This window comes from Microtus oregoni, unplaced genomic scaffold (assembly GCF_018167655.1).
Source record: "Microtus oregoni isolate MIOR12 unplaced genomic scaffold, Mior012 000015F_ref0000493, whole genome shotgun sequence".
NCBI lineage: Eukaryota > Metazoa > Chordata > Mammalia > Rodentia > Cricetidae > Microtus > Microtus oregoni.
The window spans coordinates 28,525,420-28,548,206 of NW_024543074.1; the positions used below are offsets into that span (position 1 = coordinate 28,525,420).

At 53.1% G+C, this 22,787-nt stretch overlaps 3 protein-coding genes across 4 annotated transcripts; 1 reads left to right on the forward strand and 2 right to left on the reverse strand.

Moving 5' to 3' along the window:
* Window positions 1-2,460: 2,460 nt before the first annotated feature.
* Window positions 2,461-7,730, forward strand: Acadvl (acyl-CoA dehydrogenase very long chain). The gene is made up of 20 exons (XM_041664795.1): window positions 2,461-2,619; window positions 2,687-2,762; window positions 3,034-3,099; window positions 3,188-3,260; window positions 3,345-3,409; window positions 3,500-3,634; window positions 4,220-4,364; window positions 4,504-4,633; window positions 4,727-4,852; window positions 5,123-5,321; window positions 5,498-5,602; window positions 6,030-6,116; window positions 6,203-6,265; window positions 6,474-6,575; window positions 6,653-6,750; window positions 6,832-6,904; window positions 6,982-7,054; window positions 7,152-7,224; window positions 7,319-7,394; window positions 7,468-7,730. The coding sequence occupies exons 1-20, from the start codon at window positions 2,558-2,560 to the stop codon at window positions 7,603-7,605; spliced, it is 1,965 nt and encodes a 654-aa protein (XP_041520729.1). The 5' UTR covers window positions 2,461-2,557; the 3' UTR covers window positions 7,606-7,730.
* A 177-nt stretch (window positions 7,731-7,907) lies between these two features.
* Window positions 7,908-17,573, reverse strand: Dvl2 (dishevelled segment polarity protein 2). The gene is made up of 15 exons (XM_041664794.1): window positions 17,119-17,573; window positions 13,200-13,269; window positions 12,782-12,927; window positions 12,536-12,645; window positions 12,294-12,429; window positions 12,036-12,126; window positions 11,848-11,917; window positions 11,622-11,761; window positions 11,462-11,538; window positions 10,636-10,703; window positions 10,143-10,271; window positions 9,938-10,069; window positions 9,635-9,814; window positions 9,014-9,232; window positions 7,908-8,879 (listed from the first exon to the last, which is right to left on the reverse strand). The coding sequence occupies exons 1-15, from the start codon at window positions 17,310-17,312 to the stop codon at window positions 8,431-8,433; spliced, it is 2,211 nt and encodes a 736-aa protein (XP_041520728.1). The 5' UTR covers window positions 17,313-17,573; the 3' UTR covers window positions 7,908-8,430.
* Window positions 17,574-18,169: 596 nt separating this feature from the next.
* Phf23 (PHD finger protein 23) lies at window positions 18,170-22,295 on the reverse strand. 2 transcript variants are annotated; one of them, XM_041665845.1, is made up of 5 exons: window positions 22,076-22,295; window positions 20,528-20,559; window positions 20,316-20,408; window positions 19,019-19,652; window positions 18,170-18,911 (listed from the first exon to the last, which is right to left on the reverse strand). In XM_041665845.1, the coding sequence occupies exons 1-5, from the start codon at window positions 22,107-22,109 to the stop codon at window positions 18,697-18,699; spliced, it is 1,008 nt and encodes a 335-aa protein (XP_041521779.1). In that variant the 5' UTR covers window positions 22,110-22,295; the 3' UTR covers window positions 18,170-18,696. The 2 variants fall into 2 exon arrangements, with proteins under 2 accessions (XP_041521779.1, XP_041521778.1); XM_041665844.1 differs by having other exon boundaries at window positions 19,019-19,853.
* Between the last annotated feature and the right edge of the window lie 492 nt (window positions 22,296-22,787).

Genomic DNA, 22,787 nt, shown 5'->3' on the forward strand with positions numbered 1-22,787 from the left:
GCAGCACTGTAAGGAGGGGAGGTGCCCACCGCAATAGTGGGGGGGCCAAGAGCCAGAGGGCTGACCTGGGAGCTGGTGAGAAGCAAGTGACAAAGGGTTGTGGCCAAGCCACTTACACATTTAGTCATCTAAGGAGTCCCCAGCCTTTGTCCTTTCACTCCAGACCCCATAGTGAGACCCGGGCCCCCATCACAGATCCAGATCTCCCCTCCAAAGACCCGTTTTTCACCTCTTGGTCTCTGGGACATCTCTCTCTCTCTCTCCTCTTGTTTTAATCTCCCTAATCCAACCAGATTGGAGTTGAGCTGCCTTTTCCCTAAGCAGGTGCAGCTCCTAAAGTAGGCAAGCAGACCGTGGTGTCATTCTGCCACGGGACCCCATGTGCCACTTTACACCACATGGTGTGTGCCCCAAAAGCCAGTATAATTTAGCTACTTTCCTGAAAAGTGGGAAAGAGGGATTCTCTAAGGCAGTTTCAACAATTCAAAAGAGTTAAGTTGAGCCCAGCTCTTTCTCGTCCCAGGCCTGACCACAGTGAGAAGTATGAAAAGAGGGGTATACACAGGTCAGTGACATGTCTCACTGGGAAAGGGGACTTGCTGCCAAGCCTGACATCAGGGACCCACAGAAAGGTGGAAAGAGAGAACTGACATTAAAAGCCGTCTTCTGACTAGCGCTTGTGTGAGCACACACACACATAAACAACCGACTAGCGCTTGTATGAGCACACACACACATAAACCACTGACTAGCGCTTGTGTGAGCACACACACACATAAACCACTGACTAGCGCTTGTGTGAGCACACACACAAACAACCTTCAGAGTGCTTCTGAGAGCTACACACACATAAACAACCGACAAGTGCTTGTGTGAGTGCACTCACATAAACAAATACACTTTTAAATCAGGCTTAGGAAAGTGATGGCTCAGAATTAAGAGCATTAGTCGCTGAGCCGGGTGGTGGTGGCACACACATACAGTCCCAGCACTTGGTGAAGCAGAGGCAGGCGGATCTCAGTGAGTTCCAGGACAGCCAGGACTATGACACAGGGAAACCCTGTCTGGAAAAACAGAAAAACAGGGCTGGAGAGATGGCTCAGAGGTTAAAGATGCTGACTATTCTTCCAGAGGTCCTGAGTTCAAGTCCCAGCAACCACATGGTGGCTCACAACCATCCACAATGAGATATGGTGCCCTTTTCTGGCCTGCAGTCATACATGGGAGCAGCACATTGTATTGTATACATAATGAATAAAATCTTTTTAAAAAAAAACAGAAAAACAAAGCAAACAAAGAACGTTTGTTGCTCTTGCAGAGGACTTGGGTTCAGTTTCCAGCACCCACACACATGGTGGCACATAACTATCTGTAACTCCAGTTGCAGGGGATCCAATGCCCTCTTCTGACTTCTGTAGGCATGGGGAGACATGTCGTGTGTATATATACATGCTGGCAAAGTACTCATATACATCAAGTTTAACGTAATACAATAAACCTTTTAAAAGTTATAAAGAAATGTGCCGGGTGGTAGTGGCACACGCCTTTAATCTCAGCACTTGGCAGAGGGAGGTGGATCTCTGTGAGTTCGAGGCCAGCCTAATCTTCAGAATGACTTCAAGGGCAGCCAGGACTTCACAGAAAAAACTTTTGTCTTGGAAAAAGAAAGGAAGGAAAAAAAGAAGGAAAGAAGAAAGGTAGGCAGGGACATTGTTCTTAGAGAGGACCTGAGCTATGTTCCCAGCACCCATGTAGGAGACTCACAACTGCCTGTAACTCCAGCTCCGGAGGACCCATTGCCTCTGGCCTCTACCGACACTGCACTTGTGTGCACACACAGAGACACATAATTAAAACCCCTTTTTAAAAACGGAGTATAAGCTTCTTGTTATTTGGAGTTTTTACAAAACAAAAACAAAAACAAAAAAAACAGAGTCTCTGAGGCCTCAAATTCACGGTGATCCTCCTGGCTCAGCCTCTCCGGGAGTCCATGAAAAAGACCATAGGCTTCTACTATGTGCTTTGTGCTTTTAGAGGTTTTGAGCTGGTGAAACCTCCTAGATCTCAGAATTTGCTTAGAGCACACTCCAGCTTGTATCTGCCACCTCATCCCCCTCTTTATTTGTTGGAGACATTTTCCAAACAACCCATGCCTCTGCACCTGACATACACCTTCCATCCTTTTTCTCTCCCTCTAAGAAGTCCTCCCTCCAGTCTACCTCCATCCATCCCCCTGGCTGTAGTCACTTAAACTCCTCCCCCTTTCGCCCATTTTATCTCATTCATTTTTAGCAGACAAGACTTTAGTTCAGACCTGAGGCATTAAAGAGTTTGAGAAAGAAAACGGATCGCTGGAAGATCTTTCACTCTAGGTCACTCAGAATACAAGGACCGGGCGCACGCCGGAACTTCAGCTCCCACCATACATCGGGGCCGGAAAGACCACGCCCCCAGCGCAGGGCATTATGGAGCATGAGTCAGGGCTCAGACTCAAAATCTTTAGCCAGGCTGGACGTAAAGAGAGGTCAGCGGTCAAGGCTTCTGGGGCAGCTTGGAGATGCAGTCGGCTTGGATGAGCCCGAGTGTGGGGCGGCACCTGCTGCGGCTGGGAACCCGAAGGTCTGTATATGGCAGGGGGACAGCGGGTCTGGAAACCAAGGCAGGACTGAACCCCGACTCTTTACAGTTCGCAATCTACTGTGCTTCTGAGACAGCATCGGCCCACCTCTGCCCAGCGACTTTATGCCAGTGAGGCCGCTCAGGTAAGTGACGGATGAGGGAAAGGGGCATAGAAGTGGGAGTTGTATGCTTTCACTAGCCTGCGACCAACAGGGGTCTCTGTCTTCATCCCAATCACCTAGCTAGTGAAAACTCTGGCACCGAAAGTAGGGGAAAGGGCAAGCCAGGGTGCCCTAGTGAGAAAGTAGGGGAAAAGACACTTGATCGCACAGTTCCCAGAGCCAGCGCTTCCCGGTGTTCTCCGCGGCACACCCATCTCGAGCCTTTTAACTGCTCTTCCTCCCCTTTCCCCAGGCAGTTGTGGACAAGCCAGGAACCCTCTCCTCCGATGCTTCCACCAGAGAAAAACCAGCCAAGGCAGTAAGTGACCCGGAAATTGGATTGACCTCTATAAGCCAGGAGTAGACCCACCCCAACCAGCCCCCTGAAACGTTTCTTCCCTGCCCAGGAATCCAAGTCCTTTGCAGTGGGAATCTTCAAAGGGCGGCTCACCACCGATCAGGTGTTCCCATACCCATCTGGTAAGCAAAGGGTAGTCAGAGGCAGTGTAGGCAGGGCAGCCTCCCTACCTGACTGGCCCGTTTGCTTTCCTTCCCACTCTGCAGTGCTCAATCAAGAACAGACACAGTTTCTCAAAGAGCTGGTGGGACCAGTGGGCCGGTTCTTTGAGGTAAGCAATGAATGGGGCACGCCCCTCTTGGGATAGGCAGATGTTAAGCTTAAAAGAGCCTCTGAATGTGGGGTCCTATTCCTTGCCCAGGAAGTGAATGACCCTGCCAAGAATGACTCCTTGGAGCAGGTGGAGGAGACGACTTTGCAGGGTCTCAAGGAACTGGGGGCATTTGGTCTGCAAGTACCCAGTGAACTGGGTGGTTTGGGCCTCTGCAATACCCAGGTGAGAGGACTCTCCCCCTTGTTAACAGCCCAGTCAGCTTCCTCAACACCAGGGCCACGCACAGCCAGGGGTGCGGTCTGCCTGCTGTTTCTCAGCTATGCGGACATCCTCCCCTGAAAACACCATCGGTGTGCAGCCCACTAGGACCAAGGTCCTAACCCTGAACCTAAGTCTGTAGGGACTGTGTGGCAACAGGGTAGTGGGCAATATTCCCACCAAGGCCAGGGGCAGTTGGGCATAGCAGTGCATGCCTTTAATCCCAGCACACTGGGGGCAGAGGTGAGGGGACCTCTGAGTCTGAGGCCAGGCTGACCAGGGCTACATAGTGAGACTGTCTCAGGAAACAAAAGATCTAGGCCCTTTGGTGTCCCTGCTCTTGTTTCCTCAGGAAAGGGTGGTGCATGCTAGGTGAGCACTCTACCACTGAGTCCTCCCTGGGCCTTTCAGGGTCCCACATTACTCTGACAAGCTCACAGTAGAGATGACACAGAGGTCAGCCGCTGTGCTGCCCTATTGCCTGTACTCTCCTATTGAGGCCCAGTTCAGTGTAGCTCGTACCATCCCAGATGCCTTCTTCCCCTCCAGTATGCTCGCTTGGCAGAGATCGTGGGCATGCATGACCTTGGTGTTAGCGTTATCCTGGGAGCTCATCAGAGCATCGGTTTCAAAGGCATCTTGCTCTTTGGCACAAAGGCCCAGAAAGAAAAATACCTCCCTAAAGTGGCATCTGGTAAGACAACCTTAGGAGGCCTAGGGGTAAGAAGTGTGAGTGGCTTGTGGTGTCACAAGGAACTGCCTGGGGATAGTATGGGAAGGACACAACTTTGATGGTCAGCAGGATTTCAGGTAAACCTGTTCCTCCCCAACAGGGAAAGCTTTGGCTGCTTTCTGCCTAACTGAGCCCTCGAGTGGGTCGGATGCAGCCTCCATTCGAACCTCAGCTGTACCCAGCCCCTGTGGGAAATATTATACTCTCAATGGAACCAAGATTTGGATCAGGCAATCTTCCATTTCTCTTCATCCCTTCAGCCCAGTCTCCTGACCTCGCTGCTCTGAGCCACACCACTTACTGATTGCCTCCTTCTTCCACAGCAATGGGGGCATCGCGGATGTTTTCACTGTCTTTGCCAAGACACCGATTAAAGATGCTGCCACGGGGGCCATGAAAGAGAAGATCACAGCTTTTGTGGTGGAAAGAAGCTTTGGAGGTGTTACCCAGTGAGTGAGCGTGGGGGAAGACAAGGTAGAATCGAGGGGACAGCATTGGGCTCAAAAGCAAGTGGTTGTTACAGGTCACACTGGGGCATGTACAGGAGCCAAAGTGGGCAGTTTGTTTCCTTGGGGGTACACAGGGTAACAGGACATAGCCAGACCTCCGTAACCCTAGGACCCATGGGCAGTACCCTGTCTTCTCTACAGCCTGGGGAGCTCCTCCCAGATCATAAGGCATCCTATTCACACCTCAACTTTTCTGCCCTGCCTTTTCAGTGGGCTCCCTGAAAAGAAGATGGGTATTAAAGCATCCAACACAGCAGAAGTGTACTTTGATGGAGTGAAGGTACCAGCAGAGAACGTGCTAGGAGAGGTGGGAGGTGGCTTTAAGGTTGCTGTGAATATCCTCAACAATGGAAGATTTGGGATGGCTGCAACCCTAGCAGGCACCATGAAGGCCATCATTGCCAAAGCGGTAAGCACTGTCTCCATCCCTAGCTAGCCTAAAGGAATCACTCTGCATGAGCCCCTATCTTGTAGGCACTCCGTCAGAGCAACACACTCACTCACTCTTCCAGATCTAAGTTAAGGCTCCAGTCCCCACCCCAGTGGAGACTGCACAACCACGAGTGGGATACACATGCCTTTCAGGTTGATCATGCTACTAACCGTACCCAGTTTGGGGACAAAATTCACAACTATGGGATGATCCAGGAAAAGCTGGCTCGGATGGCAATTCTGCAGTATGTGACTGAGGTAAGGGCTTCCTGTGCCCCTCCCCCTGGAGCCCTATAGCTTTCTTCACAGTTGGGTCAAACTACAACCCCCAGCAGCACCTGGGGCAGTGGGTCTCCAGCTTTACACCAATGCCCTAGGGGATGCGAGGAGGCATAGTCAGTTCAGCTTCTGAAGGAGTGATGCTGCTCGGCTAAGTGCTTCCTGGATGCTTTCCCAGAGACTAATTCTAGCCCATCCTTTAAAAAGTCTGAGGCCTGGAGCTGGGTTCACCAACCCAGAGGACCACCTACTGGATGTGTTTGACCTGACCAGGGGTTAGAGAAAGTGAATGTGAGGACTGTGGGGGAGCAGGGCGGAGCTGGTCTTGCAGATTGGAGAATGAACCATCCTGCCTGATGCAGCCCTTTCCTGTTTTCTTCCCCACATCCCAACCACGCCCCTTCAGTCCATGGCTTACATGCTGAGTGCCAACATGGACCAGGGATTCACAGACTTCCAGATAGAGGCCGCCATCAGCAAAATCTTTGGCTCGGTGAGGACCAGGGGCATAATGGAAAGGCAGAGTTCAGTTCAGGAGTTCAGCTCCAAAACCAAACTCCTCTGGTTCTGTGTCCCTAGGAGGCAGCCTGGAAAGTGACGGATGAGTGCATCCAGATAATGGGGGGCATGGGCTTCATGAAGGTACGAAGTGTGCATCCAGATAATGGGGGGCATGGGCTTCATGATGGTACGGAGTGTGCATCCAGATAATGGGGGGCATGGGCTTCATGACGGTACGGAGTGTGCATCCAGATAATGGGGGGGCATGGGCTTCATGATGGTACGGAGTACTCCTCAGCATGGTCGTCCTACCAAGTGGACAGAGGTTTATGTAACTACCCTGCACTAGGAACCTGGAGTAGAGCGTGTGCTCCGAGATATTAGAATCTTCCGGATCTTTGAAGGGACAAATGACATTCTTCGACTGTTTGTGGCTCTGCAGGGCTGTATGGTAAGAAGAAGGGAGAGTAAGTGAGGGGAAGCGTGAAAGACACTGAGTCCTGACCTTGGGACCTTCCTCCCCCACAGGACAAAGGAAAGGAACTCTCTGGGCTGGGCAATGCCCTGAAGAACCCTCTTGGGAATGTTGGCCTCCTGATAGGAGAAGCAGGCAAACAGCTGAGGCGGTGAGCCAGGGCACAGGGTCAGGGGAAGACAAGATGGTATACACCAACTAGCCAGCCACTCACTCTTCCATTTCTCTCCAGGCGGACAGGAATTGGCAGTGGTTTGAGTCTGTCAGGGGTTGTCCACCCTGAGTTAAGTCGCAGTGGTGAACTGGTGAGTGGCCCTTAGAGCAGAGCCTGCAGCAAGGGGCTGCCTGCTTTTTCTGAGCTCTGTGACTCTTGTCTCTGCAGACAGTACAGGCTCTGGAGGAATTTGCCACTGTAGTGGAGGCCAAGCTGATAAAGCACAAAAAAGCGATTGTCAGTGAGTGAGCTCTGCAACCCCCTTACCTCCTGCCAATTCCCTCCCTCTCTCCTTCCCTCCCTCAGACTACTAACCCCCACCCTCATCTACCTGACAGACGAACAGTTCCTGTTGCACCGGCTGGCAGATGGAGCCATTGACCTCTATGCCATGGTGGTGGTTCTCTCCAGGTAAGAGGGCAGAGTGGGAAGCTTGGGAACTTTGAGGCACAGAGTAGCTGGGCCAGCACCATCAGGATTATCTTAACTTCCTGTCTCCTTGCAGAGCCTCGAGATCCCTGAGTGAGGGCCACCCCGAAGCACAGCATGAAAAAATGCTCTGTGACAGTTGGTGTATTGAGGTGAGCCTTGGAGCTACCCGGCACAGGTCGGGAATTGAGACAGAGGCCTGACCCTCTTCTTCCCTCTCCCCAGGCTGCAGCACGGATCCGAGAAAATATGGCTAACCTGCAATCCAGCCCTCAGCAGCAGCTCTTCCGTAACTTCAAAAGCATCTCCAAGGCTATGGTGGAGAGTGGTGGCCTGGTCACCAGCAACCCCCTTCGGATCTGACTCCTCCCACTCAGGCCCTACCACCTAAGTTATGTGCCTTCTCTTATGCCAAACACGGGGCCAACTTCTGTGTGTCCTCTGGCGTACTTATGGCCTTAAGAACAATAAACTTTCTAGTAAGCCACCACCCTTGGCTGCTGCATCTCACCGATCTCTCCACAGCCTGCTTCCCTCCCAACTTTCTAACAAGCCACCCTCTGCTGCTGGACCTGACTGGTCCCTCCTTGTGTCTCCTTCGGGTTCCTCTTCTGCACTGCCTGCCTCCCAAAGAAAGGAGCCAGAGGCTTTGGGAATTGGCCTCTATTGCTTTATTTTGTGTTTTATACAAGTGACTAAAATAAATAGAGTAACAAAGGCAGCTACATAGTCCCCAAGTGCACCACCAGCTTTCCTGGACTGCTGTCTAGGGTACCCAGCCCCACTTCCTCTTCCCAGGGTACCACCAACCACCACCCACCCTCCACGTGAAGGCTAACTAGGCAATTGGAGGTGGTGGTCATATTCTGGGGTTAGAAGGGACCCAGGAAATTTCATATGAAGGGATTCTTCATATAAAAGAAATGTCTATAAAAAATATTCCCTAAAATATAAGAAAGTCTATTTTAACCCCCAAAAAGGCTTATAAAAAAATAAAGCTACAAATAACCAAAGGTCCCGATTACCCCTGAGGAAGGGGAAGGACCAGGTACTGCTGGTGAGAGTCACAGTGGCAAAAATCTTGTGGTAGGTACCAAGCACCAGGATGAACCCAGGCACTACGAGGAGCACCAAGCTGAAATCTGACAGGCCAAGGGCACAGACCCAACGTGGTCTCAAGGTGGGGCCCTACATAACATCTACAAAAAACTCACTGGGATTGCCCATGGCCATGTGGAAGCTCTGACGGCTAGCTGTCAGTTCTGGGGGCACAGAGCCCAGGTCTCTGACTGGAGGAGCGCCAGGGGGCTGCACTGCTGTAGAGACAGGGGGAGGGGGTGGGGGCATCATGACAACCATCATGGGATTATAGGGGAGGGCCATGCCAGGGGGAGGGCCGTAGGGATGGAGCCCTGGGAGGGCTCGGAGATTAGGAGTACCGCCTGTTGAGCCCCTGGATGGAGGGGGGCCCCCATCACCAGTCCCACCAGGCTCCCCACCCCGCCGAAGGCTGCCTCCGCGGCTGGACAGCTCGGACTCACTGCCGCTGCCAGACTTGGACTCAGGGGCCCGCTCCTCAGGCCTGCCTGCGCGCCCGGCCCCCCCATCACTTCTCGTTGACCCACTGCTCCGGCTCCCTGTTGGAAGTGGGGAGGGAACGGGGTAAGTGAAGCTCAGCACAAAGCCCCCTGGATTCCCCCAGCCCCTGCTCTTGCCTCTCCTCCGAGTTCCCTCTACTAGCTAGCTGTACTGGTATGTGGGGGTGACTTACCTTCACTGTGCTGGCTGCTGGCACTGCCTCCACCATAAGTATAAGATGAAAGCTCGTGGTAGGGTGGGGGCTGTGGGCTGTAGGGGTGTGGGGCTGGATACTGGTAGGAGAAAGTAGGCAGCAGGGGCCAGGGGGTAGCTCCAGGAAGAGGAGCCAGGGTATCCTGGTCTGAAGCCCCGCTAGAGCCATCATTGTCATTCAGAGACAGGTTAACTAGGTCTGGAACAAAAAGGAAGAGAGGTCCCTGTTTTAAGAGGCTAGAATTCCTGGGAGCAGACAGAAACCGGTAACCATTTCTCCAGAGCCACTCACAATGCGAAGGGCACAGACATCATGATGGCCTGGAAACAGGAAACTCTGCTACGAGGGCAGAGACACAGCCAGGGTCACTATCGCTAGCCCAATATACTTCTGTGGGATTCATTAAGCATTTTCCCCCTTGGGAATACTGCTCTGGTACCTGGTTTGTTCAGCCCCACGGTTGGCCACCGCAAGGCCAAGTGTGGATACACAGTGCCTGAATACCCTGGGGGCCCTGGCTACTTTCTGGACCAGGTTTAGGGTTAGACTGAAGAACAAGGCAGGACAACCTGCTGTGCCACACCAGGGCAGGTGACTTACAACTCTCACAGCCACCACTGAGGTCTCCGAAGACATAATAGCACTGCTCAGAAAAAGTGATCTTGTTGACAGTATGCCGGATGAGTCCCGCCTTCAATAGCCCGCTGGCATACTTTCTGGCCTCCCGGCGCTCAGGAAAACCTTCCACGTGATGGTACAGCCAGTCCACCACATCTGAGCCTGAGTCAGCCACAGTGGAAGAAGTCAGATTCGCCTCTCAACGTCTACCCTCCCCTCGTGCTGCTCCCAGCCTTGGCCTCTTCCTCCCCTTCCCATGCCACCTTGCTCAGGGCCTAGGAATACCTAGAAAGGCATTTGGGATGGTGATCTTGAGCCACATGCGGTCCCGGACTTCTAGCCCAGACTCTGGGGCTGCCATGGCCTTGGTCACAGAGGCCATGTCCATGTGGATGGAGAGACCCCGGCTTTCACAGCCTGACAGAGGAGACAACAGAGAACTGAGAAAGGTCCCCTCATACAGAGAGGTGGGGAGGGGCTCGAGACTCACCATCAGGCAGGGAGGAGCTGGATGTGATAGTGCTCATAGACGAAGAGCCTGGGTAAGCAGGGAAGGTGCCAGTCAGTGCAGCGGAGTGCGACACCCAGGCAGCAGGATCAATTGGCTGGATGGGCTCATCTGGAACAAAAATAAAATAATCACCAAGATCATCACTACTCAGTCCTAGAAAATAAGCCCCGTACACTCCATTAAGAATCCTGTTGTACCCCTCCCTTGGCCTTCCTGAACCCTTTCCCTGTAACTTGGAAACCTAGCCCCATCTTCTGGCCCTTCTAATTTCTTTTTGTTCTTGATTGTTTGAGGTAGGGTTTCATACTGTAGCCCAGGCCGGCCTGGAACTCACTATGTATTCCAGGCTGGCCTCGAACTTTGGGAGAGCCTCCTGTCTTAGCTTCCCAGGTGCCAGGATCGCAAGCTTAAGCCACCATGCCCAGGCTCCCCAGATCTCTTAACTTCAGACCCCTGCCTGAGCATCACTCACTTCGGGGGAGGGTGAAGTAAGCCTGGGGAGAGGGATCCCAACACTTGGCCACGGTCAGCACGATGGGGCTGTGGGGAAGAGAAGGCCAGTCAAGCAAGTAGAGGGGAAAGACCTCAGGAGGCCCAAGGCCTGCTATAAGGATTAAGACACAGAGAACCGGGCTGGAGCAAGTAAGAGTGGGGGTTCCACAGTGAGGATGACTCACCAATATGGTGAGTTAAAATCACACTGCTGAGTGAAACAGGGAGTACACACTGTACAATTCATTCACAGGAAGCGTGACACAGGTAACACTGAACCATCGTGTTCCAGGATTCAGGCATGGGTGGAAAACCATCAACAGTTTTCTTGACCAAAGAAGTCAAGAGTAATTACCACAGTGAGAAGGGTGGCGTGGGAAGGGGTGCGCAGTGGGTGGGCTTTCTGAGGTACTCACATTTGGTTCATGATTAGGCTGGAGAGACATGTACAGCCACTTCTATTTGTTATTTTTTGTTTTTTCTTTTTTGCTTTTTTTTTTTTTTGAGACAGGGTCTCACCATGTAGACGTACCTGGCAGGTCTGGAACTCACTATGTATACCAGGCTGGCTTCATAACCAGAGAGTCACCTGTCTCTGCCTCAAAGGTGCTATAATTACAGGTGTGTGTCACTATGCCCGGCCTCACTTCTTTTTTAAATTGCAAAACAAAGGTGAAATGGCTTAAAAAACAAAAGGCCTAAGGACCAGAACCCATGCAGGCTCACCCTGGTTTATGCACAGTGGACCGGCACCCACACGGGCTCACCCTGGTTTGTGCACAATATCCCTCAGCACCCAGACTCACCCTGGTTTGTGCACAATATCCCTCAGCACCCGCACAGCGTCATCGTTGCTCATGTTCTCAAAGTTCATGTCATTCACCTGGAAGGGAAGAGAAGTGGCTCAGAGGCAGTGTGGGAAAGTTGAGAGCCTCTCCCAAGCCGGCAGCCAATCGGTCAGCATACCTGCAAAAGCATGTCTCCGGGCTCTATACGGCCATCAGCAGCCACAGCGCCCCCCTTCATGATGGAGCCGATGTAGATGCCTCCATCACCCCGCTCATTGCTCTGGCCCACGATGGAGATACCCAGGAAGTTGTACTTCTCTGTGGAGGGAGCTCACGTGAGGGGACTAAGGCCCAGAAACCCTGGAGACCCTCTCCTCCCCTCCTCTCATGGGGACCTTCCATACCCATGTTGAGTGTGACTGTGATGATGTTGAGGGACATTGTGGAATCGGTGACACTGCTGAAGGATGAGGTCTGTGACGGAAGACAGGGAAGAAAGAGGTGAACGCTCTTCATCAACAGAGACGAGTCCTAAGCCTCTTGTCAAAGGACCAGCTAAACTAAGGCCCGCTTCTCCCAAAAGAGCCCTCACCCTTTCCATGCGTGGTGGCCGCTGCTTCCTCCGCCTTCGGTGGCGCTTGAGGAGGCGGGAGGCACTGCTCTGCTCGGTGGAGCTGCTGAATCTGATACAGTTGAGAAGCAGGGCATGAGGAAGTGGAAGTGGTCAGGGGGCCACATGGAATGGAATAACAAGAAGACTAACGGGACAGAGGGGGGAGCAGGGGAGGGCAGGAGGGGGAGGGGGTGATGGAGGAAGCCCTGGGCAGAGACAGAGATGTGTGAAACACACCTGCTCATGGTGTCATCCTCATCAGAGTCTCCTAGGCTGGTGCTCTCCAGTTCACTGGTCATGAGAGTGGAGGAACTCTCGTACCCAGCCAGGTGGCGCTCCAGCCTTGAGGTGCCACTGGGCCTGTGGCCACCAGCTATGTATAAATGAGAACCTCAGGACCAGGCCTCCCACTCTTCATGCTGAGGTTTGCCTCCCCTCCCAGGTCCCAGTCTACCCTGCCTCCAGGGCTGTCCCCTCACCGCCATGCTCACTGCTGTCTCTCCTTCGAGGTCGTTCTCGTCTCAGCGACACAACAGACTCAGTTTCTGTCTCAGGCTCTAGATTTTCATGGCTGCTGGATACATTAGGGCTACATAGGTAGAGACAGTTTCCAAACAATGTCAGCGGGGCAGAGCACCGAATCCTCAGTCTCCCCCTCTCCAAGGGCGTGGGCTGAAGGCCATCTTTGCTTCCCTCCCCTGGACTCAAGAACGTAAAGGACTCACTGGAAGGAAGGCGGCCTTGAGTCCCCAATGCCACTGGTTCTTTCTGGAGGCAAAGGAGGTAATGGCGGAGGTGGAGGAACCAGCTCTGTCCGAGACTCATGGGCTGGGGGAGCCATCTCAGGCTGGGGGTTATCTGATGACACTAGCTAAAGGGGGCAAGAAAACATGGCTCCACTGGGTAGTTGTTTAAGTGGCAAGACTACGGGAAATGGGCAGAGAGAGGCCAGGGTCTCAGAAGCCTAGAACAACCCAGAAAAAAAAAGCAACCAGTATGGGAGGCTACAGAAAGAGAAGGCTGAGGAATGCCCACTGCTTCTACAAAGAGAGACGTGGGCAGCCAGGGCCCCCAATGACTGGACAGCGGGGGAGGCCGTAGGAAGACTGGGGTTGGAAGCAGCTTGGTAATGCCTCCCCTTACCCAGGAGACAACCCTTCCATTGAAGCATGGGAGGCGCGCATTGTCGTCTGAAATCTCTTCCTTCACCACCCTGTGGAGAAAGCAGAGCGGTCAGGAAGATGCCAGGCATGTTGGCTCACACCTTCAACTCTAAAACTTGGAAGGCAGAGGCAGGAGGGTTTCATAAAGACCCCGTCTCCAAAAAAACAAACAAAACAAAACATAAAAATCCAGAAGCAGCAGCAGCAAGCAGCAGCACTTGGGAGGCAGAGCAGGCAGATCCAAGGCCAGCCTGGTCTACACAGTGAATTCCAGGACAGCCAACGCTGTCCAACAGAAAAACCCTGTCTGGAAAACTGAGAGCACAAGCAAGAGAGAGACTAGTACCCCCAAAATCTCATTCAAAGTCTCTCCCAATCTCCATTCTATCCAAGAATGTTGACTCTGGCTAGCACCCTGTATGTTTTTGAACGTGCATGTCCATGTGAATGACTGTCACTGACCCGAGTGTGTGAGGGTGCCTGCAGAGGACAGGAGAGGGCATCAGGCCCCAGAGCTGGACTCACTGGCAGTCTGAGCTACTATTTGGGTGCTAGGAACTGAACTCAGGTCCTCTAAAAGATGACCAAGCCATCTCTCCAGACCCAATCCTCTGCCTTTTTTTTGGGGGGGGGGGCAGAGGCCCTCATTTTGTACCCTAGGATGGCCTGGAATTCACTATATAGATCAGGGTGCAGATTGGCCTCAAACTCACAGAGACCTGCCTGCCTCTGCCTCCTGGGACTACAGGCGTGTCACTATGACTGTCACCCATTGCCATGGGCCTGGCTCCTATGCTTCTACAATGAAACTATTTATTTTCACATGTAAATAAACTCCAGCTGCTCTCCTGATCTTACTCCACCCTCAGCCCCAGCTCATCCTTAGAGATCCAATGCTCCTCCAAAGACTTCTTCCTGGGCTGGAGAGATGGCTCAGCGGTTAAGAGCACTGACTGTTCTTCCAGAGGACCTGAGTTCAATTCCCAGCAACCACATGGTGGCTCACAACCATCTGTAATGAGATCTGGCGCCCTCTGGCCTGCAGGCATACATGGAGGCAGACTTTCTATACATAATAAATAAATAAAATCGTAAAAAAAAAAAAAAAAAAAAGACTTCTTCCCATTTGATCCAAACCTCAAAGTACCACTCCACAGGCCTCTGGGACAGTTCTCCTGTGCTCCAAATATCTAACTTAGGAGCCTTGCTAACCTTATCTCCGTTCTACACATCTGTCCCATAAAATGCTCTGGTCCCTGTGTAATTCTCTGCTGTGCAGTTCTCTCTAATCCACATCCAGAGACTGTCCAGATGTGTGGCCTTTGCTGGGTAAAAACACCCTTCATGCAACCATAATACTCCCCACTAGGAGAGCTCCCACAAAGAGGGGAACTAGCTTCCCATTTCCCGGCTGCCTCATCTCATTAAGCAATCTGCTCAGCCTGGGAGGCCAGCCTGGGAGGCCAGCCTCCCACAGGTTCCTGCAGCAGACTAGACTTGTTCCTTCTCAATACCCACAAGAAATCATTAGCACCTATTCAACATGTGCAAGTACAAGGTGACAAACTATGAGACATGAAGCCTGCACCACATACACACACCCTCACCTTCAAACTATAACTTCTTGTCCGGGGGCTGGAGAGCTGGCTCAGTTGGCTCTTGCAGAAGACCCAGGTTTAGTTCCCAGCACCCACATAGTAAGCAGCTCGCAACCGTCCGTAACTCCAGTTCCGAGATCTGACCGTCTTTTCTAATGTTCACAGCAGCGGGCATGCACAAGGTGCACACACATACATGCGTGCGGGCAAACACTCATATATATAAAATTAAACAAAAAAGGTCTAAAAAATAAAGATAATAAAACCTCTTGGCCGATTAACCCTAGCCTAATATGCTCTGGGGCCTTGGGTATATGACTCATTTTGGGGGTATGTATATGTCTCATATACCCGCTGTCAAGATGACAGAGCCCAGTCCCCACTGGTCTGCTCAGTGTGTACAACTCTTCCCAAGATAACCCAACCTCAGCAGCGCCCAGACTCCTTCAAGGCAGGCAATTTCGTATCACTATAATCTAGTCTACGAACTAGTTAGCCTCAGTACTAAATGAATTTACCATGTGCTGTGCACCTAAATTAAGCCTTTTACACTATGATTATCATCAATCCACAGATGAAGAAATCAAAGCACAAAGCTAAATAAATTGCCTGAAATTATAATGCAAAAAGAAGAACCTTGACTTAAACCCAAGACAACCCCCTAGACATTATCACTTTGCCCATGTCGAACAATCTTTAGCGAGAGTCCAGTTTGTTCCGTTCCAGTTGACAGGGAATATACTCCAACCGAAGACTTCACAGGTAAGGAGTCTCTCCCCAAGCCAGGCCGTAGCTAACCTTTCCTCCCAGTACCCTGTTATCCCTTGCTGATGCCAACTCAGGATATCTGACCCTAATGCACTCTACCTTCCAACCCTGAGCCCAAGGACACACAGAAGGTTCAGTCCCAGAAGCGACAAAAGACTGCCTTACTCTGCATCTTCATCCAGCCCAGAATCACCCAGAATGTCCCAAATTACCCCAGAACCCAATCTATTCTACTAGAGCCCCAGGGTCTCCACGCAAGCACCTGTCTGCACCAGTCTCATCTGCGAGACCCCAATACAGCTGTCTGGACTGGCACCACCAGCCTATTTGTATTTATCTGTCCCCGTCTTGTAACAATAAACCCAGGTCTAGGCCAGGTATAGTGTCGCACATCTCTGGTCCTGGCACTCAAGATACAGAAGTAGAGCAAAGGCCGCTACAGGTTCAAGGTGAGCCTGTTCCACATTGTGAGCTCTAGCTAGTTTTAGTTACAGAATGAAATCCTGTCTTAGCAGTTAAGAGCACTGACTGCTCTTCCAAAGGACTGGAGTGCAATTACCAGCACCCACATAGTGGCTCACATATGTAACTCCAGTTCCAAGAGACCCCATGCCATCTTCTGATTTGTGTGGGCATTGCAAGCTTGTGGTGCACAAATAAGCACCCATGCAAAACACCCATACACATAAAATATCTTTAAAATAAAACAAACAAACCTCCAATTTCCTCCCCGGCTCCAACCAGGGGACGGGGTAAGGAAGGAAGGTCTAGCCCTAAGAGAATAAGAAGACCCCAGTAGAGTCTAGAATGGTGCAAACTTTGCCAGAAAAATCTACTTCTAAACAGCCTAAGATATTCCAACAGAGACCTCTCTTCATTATTACAGATTACACCGTCCCAAAATAATATGGGACCTAATTAATAAACCAGGATAGCCTAGATTGTCTAACGCTAAGCCCAATCTACACAATGACTCTGCATGCCCAGCGTATTGGCTCACACCTGTTAATTCAAGCTCTCAAGGCTGAAGCAGGAACTCTATTAGTTCGAAATCAGCCTAAGATACAAAGAATAAGGCCCTGTCTCATAACAAAAGAACAAATCAAAACGAGCAAATAAACAAACAAAAAGCTACAGAATAGTCCTATATAATTCTCGTGCAGACGTCTGAGAACACACCAGACTACCAAAAGATAAACGAATCTGAAATCAGCACATCCTAGACTGTCTGCAAGCATCGCCTCTTAGCCTTTTGGCTAAAATCAAGTGGAGAGAATAGTCAAACAAACCAGTGTGTCCCATTATTCCAACCAAATTTCCTTGCCTCTGGTTTACTAAAGTCTAGTCCGTTCTTCTCAAGCTCTCTGTGTTCAACCTTGTCCGTCTTGGGATGGGCGATCAACCCTAGCATAGCACAATATGCTAGATTCCACTACAGGCCAGAAAAATTCCAAGGCAGACCTGTCCCCCTCAATATCGCCCAATCCATTCTAGCACACCCATCGTCCTTTCCAGTCTAGGCCTCGCGCTTACCCAAAATCCTGATCCATAGACTTGAAAAAGTACTTAGCGCCCGCGGGCCGCTGCAAAACGCTCTTGAAATCGCCGAGGGTGATGCGCTCTGCCGGGACAGGAATCTTCACCAGGTAGGGAGTCTCTTCCTCATCCAGATGGTAAATCACCTTCGTCTCGCCTACACCACCGCCCCCCGCGCCGCTGCCCGCCATGGTCTCGCTCGCGCGCTCCCGGGCTCAGCCGCCCACCCAACGGGACTAGGCGCCCCCGCCGCGCCTGCGCACACCCGCAAACTGACGTGCTACCGCCGACAGGGCAGGGCCAGTGCGGGAGACGCGCCCAAGGAGGACGGCGTGGAGCAGCGGGGTGATAGCTTAGAGCCGTAGAGCAAGACCCAAAGCTCTGGACCCCAAAGCCGATGTCCACCACCACCAGCAGCACCGCCACCAACGTCGAGAACACTATCGAGGTCCCCGCCCACCTCTCCCCATGCCACGTGACACAAGCCCGCCCACTTTGCGCAGCCGATTGTCCTTCACGTGATTTTCCTCAGTCACGTTACTATATAAGCTCCTCCTAGACCCTCACGTGATCGCTGCCTTGAGCAACGGTCTTCGGCCCTAAATGACTCCGCCCCCAAGCGTGCACCCCGCCCCACACCAAGTACTATGGCCAACCCGGCTTCAGCTCTTAGAATGCTGACGAGGGGCTCCCACTTTGCTTTACCCATCCCAAGCCCAGAGCTCAAAACACCTGAGGGGCAACTATGGGGGATAAGCGGGCAGATTATTAGTAAAGTGAGAATTGCAAAACAAAGCAGCCCCTTAGGGTGGCCTCTAGCTTGAGAAAAGCTGGGAGCTAGTCCAAGATTTGACTTTGGGTGAGGGAGGATGATGTGGGGCTTTGACTTCATGTAGTCAAGCCAGCCTTAGCCCCTAAATCTTCTGTCTCCATCTCCCAAATTGTGCAATTACAGCCCTGGACCCTAAAGGTGGGTTTCAGTCCCAACTCCAGTAAGACAACTGCCAGGTTTCCCCAAGACCCCCCTGCCCAAACAGGACAACGAGGATTGCAAAACACAAGAGCCCACTCTGCTTTATTTACAACACGCTGGCTATCTGTACAAGCAGCCAGCCAATATTATTAAAAACGAGGCTAGTGATAATTGACACCTTTTGCTTTCCTCCCCCACTCCACCAGGTATGGTACTCCACCTTTGAACAACCACCATGCTCAAACATGGGGAGTCCAAAATTAAAAATACAACCGGTGTGGAAGAAAGTGAACGGGAGTGGGAGAGAAGCCATGAGGGAGTGCTGTATTTACACTACAGTTTATAGACAACTATCCCGTTATAGCCCAGTCTGAGCCCGGCCCTGAATGTGGAAAAGGGTGGCAGGTTCACCGGACAGATTTTGTCTATAAACCCAGCCTCCCCTGACCCAACTGTAATGGGTCTAATTCAAGTTCATGGAGCAGGAAGGACGGAGAAGACACTCAAACAAGTCTCCCTTGGGAATTCCAGCCTTGAAGAGGCTGAAGACTCTGAGGCTCAGTTCCCAAGTAATGTCAAAGTTCCAGCCTCAAAGAGTGATGTCAGGGTTCTCCCGATTTAGGAAGACCCCCTAACCGCCGGGCCTCTGGCCGAAGTTCCTTGCATTTCTGGCAATAAAAGAAGTCAGGAACATTGGTCTTTTTAATCTTAGCGCAGGAGAGGTGGATCCATGTCCCACACAGGCTGCACTCAATCATGGGCCGCCCAGCAAAGGGCTTTCTGCAGTAACATGTGATCAGATCCCACGAGTCATCACCTAGAAAAAGAAAGTTTGTTTAGTGTTTGGCTTTAAGGCTCGGCTCATCATGTCCCCCAAGCCCATCATCCTGGCTCCCCACCCTGGGCAGTTCTAAACCTTCTCACCTGATTCCACCATGATGTCCTCATCCATGACCCGCATCTCGCCTTCACTGGAGCTGGCATCTCCATCTTGGCTTGTTTCTGTGCTGCCCACCTCCTTGCCTTCACTGTCGGTAGGGGGAGCACCTTCAGGATGCACTGTAACAGGGGGCCTGGGGGCTTCAGGGGGAGCTGGGAGCACAGGGACTGGGACTTCACCACCCACCACTGCTGTCATCTCTTCTTCATCCTCCTCCTCCTCCTCTTCCTCCTCCTCTTCAGAGTCTGTATCACTGGGAGGTGCCCTAGGAGGGCCAGGAGGTGGGAGTCTATCCCCACGATCTGCCTTTTTCAACTTCCGCTTCTTGCTCTTCTTGATTCGAGATCGTTTTTCCCCATCCCCAGGAGCCGGTCGAGGCCTCCGAAGCACCCCAAAGCCAGCCCCACCCCCTGGTCCCAACTTTCTGTTCTTTCGGTCCTTCTTTCGAGGCTGAGAAAGATCCCCCTGGGAAAGTGGCACTGGGGTGAGAGCAGCAGGGGACCGGGAGGTATGCGTCAGGGATGTGGGAGACAGTGGAGATGCCACTTTGGGCCCATCCAGATCAAACAGAGAGTCCTTGAGCTTCATCTTCTCCAGCAAAGTGGCGCTGTCAGGGGCCTGCAGACGAGAGAAAGTGGACCTTGGGGGTCCTGGCTGGGTAGGACCTGCTTGAGCTGCCCTCCTCTTTGATGACTTTGCTTTCTTAACAAAAGTCTGGATAGTTCGAAGGTCCGAGGGGGCTGAGTCCCAGCCATCACTGTCCGCTGCACTCTCACCTCGCAATGGAGAGCTAGAGCCAGAAGCTGGCCAATCGCTTTCCTTAAAAGGAGGAAGAGACCAGGATCAGCAGGAGTCTAGTGACAGCTCAGCCCTGCCACATAGCCAGCACAAAAACCAGGAACTAGACATGTCCCTACCCCAAACCTTCACCCAGTCTTCAACAGTATCTCCCCAGGGCTCCTGCCTGGAGCTGGAGCCATAATCCTTAGACTGTGTTCTGTAGCTCATTTGCTCGTCGTATACTTTCCTCCTTCCAACTTACCGGAAACTTCCCATTTAACAACACAAAAAAGACCACTGAAAAAAATCTTGACCAACGCTCCAAACTTTTGTTAGTGCTGTAGAAGCCAGTTATTGCTGCGACTCCACCCCTCCACCCCAGCTTTCCCACCACAGCCCTAAAATCTTCCAATTTTCTCAGTCTTACATATTATTATACAGCAGGATCTTCCTATAAAGTAGTTCACACTGACTCAAGTCAGCCACTTTTCCATTTCCTACCTCTTTGCTAGGAGGGATGTAACCCGCGTAAGCCAAGACAAAACTGCAGAATTTGTTGAAATCCTCAATTGTTCTCCGCCGTTTCTCTGGTGGCTAAAAGGCAGGAAACATGGATCAAATGGAAGCCAGGCACGAATGTTATAGGGCCATTTCCACAATCTCAGCCCCCAAATTGTCAAGCAGTCACTAGCCAAAAGTATGGGACAGCTCACCTGAGTCTCTGGCTTAAGAGTCGGAGGTGGATCTGTGAAATCAATAAAAGCTGAGTCAAGGCACTAGGAAAGAGACCAAAATCCTCCATCTAGACATCGGCGGTGTCAACCTAATCCCACCGACTGACTGTTAGACCGCCCGGCCAAGCCAGCCAGCCCCCAGCTGTGCCGGACCCGCCCCTGCTCCCCCTTCCGCCCCAAGGGGCGGAGCCTGGGCGCAGCGCCCTCACCAGCCTCGCTATAGCGCTCCCCTTCCCCCAACCGGAGGCCCAGCGCCCCGCCCCCTCCCAGCCTCTCCAGTCAACTCGGCTCTCTTGGCGCCCCACCCCGCCATACCGCTCCCGGGGCGAGACCAGGCCACCGCCCGCCCCCGTCCTTCACACGCGCCCGCCCGAAGCCCGGAGTCCCTACCCGGCCGCGCTCCACTGCCCTGGGCTCTGCACGCCGGCCGGCCGCCCCAGGGGCCAGGATGACCACGCTGAACTGCTCCCCGCCCTCCGGCCCCTTCTACTCGAACACGAGGCCGGGCGCTCCCCTTACCCCCACCCAAAACACACGCGGGCACACACTCCCAACACTACTTCGCGTCCGGGACAGGCAGAGAGCTGCAGCCCGGACACAGCCCCACCTGCCCCCCCACCGCAGCGCTCCCCACAATTTCGCTGTCCCTCCGCCCCCATCCGGGGCTTTGGCCCCTCCCCGTCTCGAGCTCTTCGGGCTCCCCGCCGGGCCCCCGGGCCCAGTTCCGAGCTTCTCCGGCCGCCCCCCTCCCGCCCCGTACTCAGCGAGTCCCTAGGCCGGGCCCCTAAACTCTAGCCCCCGGTCCCCATCCAGGCACTCCAGAGCAGCCCCCCAAGCCGCCGCTGCCCCCTAAGACGCTCCACAACTCGCAAGCTCCTGCCCTAGCCGACCAACCCCCCCCCCGCAAGTTGCCGGTCTTAACCCCCCCACACCTCGCCCCGCAGCCCCTACAAGTACCGGGCTAGGCTCGCTTCCCAGTTATCTGGCCCCACAACTACCCCGGAGTACCGGGCTCTAACGGAGACAATACCCAGACCCTCTCCGCTCCCCACAACTACCTGCCCACCCCTCTAACAATCACCAGCCTATCTCTGGCGGCAACTACTAGGCGCTCAAGCGCCACCGTCACAAACTCCCCCACCTCGGCCAACTACCGGGCCCCTCACTCAACCCTCGCCGAGCTCTCTCAACTACTCTCGGGCAACCGGATTCCCCCCAGCCTCCCTGCTTCGGAGCGCCAGCCAGTCCGAGGCCTCTTCAGCCTCCAGCCCCCGAAGCTAGGCTGCCAGCGCCTATCCTCGGACACCCCACCACCGCCATCCACACCGTGCCTGATGTCTAACTATCTCGACCCAGTCTCCCACTCCTCTTTCTCCAAGCTCCCTCAACTCGTCGCTCTCCCACCTCAAGAGCCAGGCCCCCGACCCCTTTTCCCGCACTCCCCCGCTGGGTGCCGGGGCTCGACCTCCAACTTTGCCAAATGAATTCTCACCCTTTCCCTGCCCTCTGTGCCTACGGAGCGCTTACCTTCGGGACTGGGCTCCGCCATGGCTTCCAGCATCGCCCCCTCCCCTCCACCCGGTCCGGCGACCCCCTCCTCTAAGCCGGGATTCCCGGTGCTGCCTTGGGTGCTCCGTGTTCCTAGTGCCTCGCTCCACCGAAGTGTTCGCCTTGGCGCGGTTGAGACTCCAGTCCGATACCGCCACCTCCCTCTACCACTGCCTCCCGCACTCCCGGACCGGGCCCCCTCCCCCCCCCGCACCGCCGGCCGCCTGCTCCCTCCTCCTCCTCTCGCCTCCCTCCCTTTTCCCCCTCCCCTCCGGCTCCGCCGCGCGGTGCACCAAGGGATTTGTAGTCTGCGCAGGAGCAGCTGAAAGGGGAGCTTAAGATCCTCTGGAACTTCAGTTCCCAGTAAACCACGGATTGGCGCAGGCGCAATAGACAGTTTTCCCCCAACCAGGGGAGTGGTGGGGCGATCCAGAGCCAGAGACGTACAGCGGAAGAGTGCGCACTGACTCCCGGGAAGTGTAGGCTGGGCGGGACCAAGAAAGTAGACGAAGAAGGGATTAGAACTCTCGGCCACCATACTGCCTCATTTTGTACCTTCTTTTTATCCCTCAGGGAACCGCCCCACTTCCGGCCAAGTAGACATGAATGCTGGGAGATGAAGTTCTCCTAGTGATAATGGCACCCTTCTCCCAGTATTTTTGCCTCTCTCAAATTTCACTTTACAGGATCC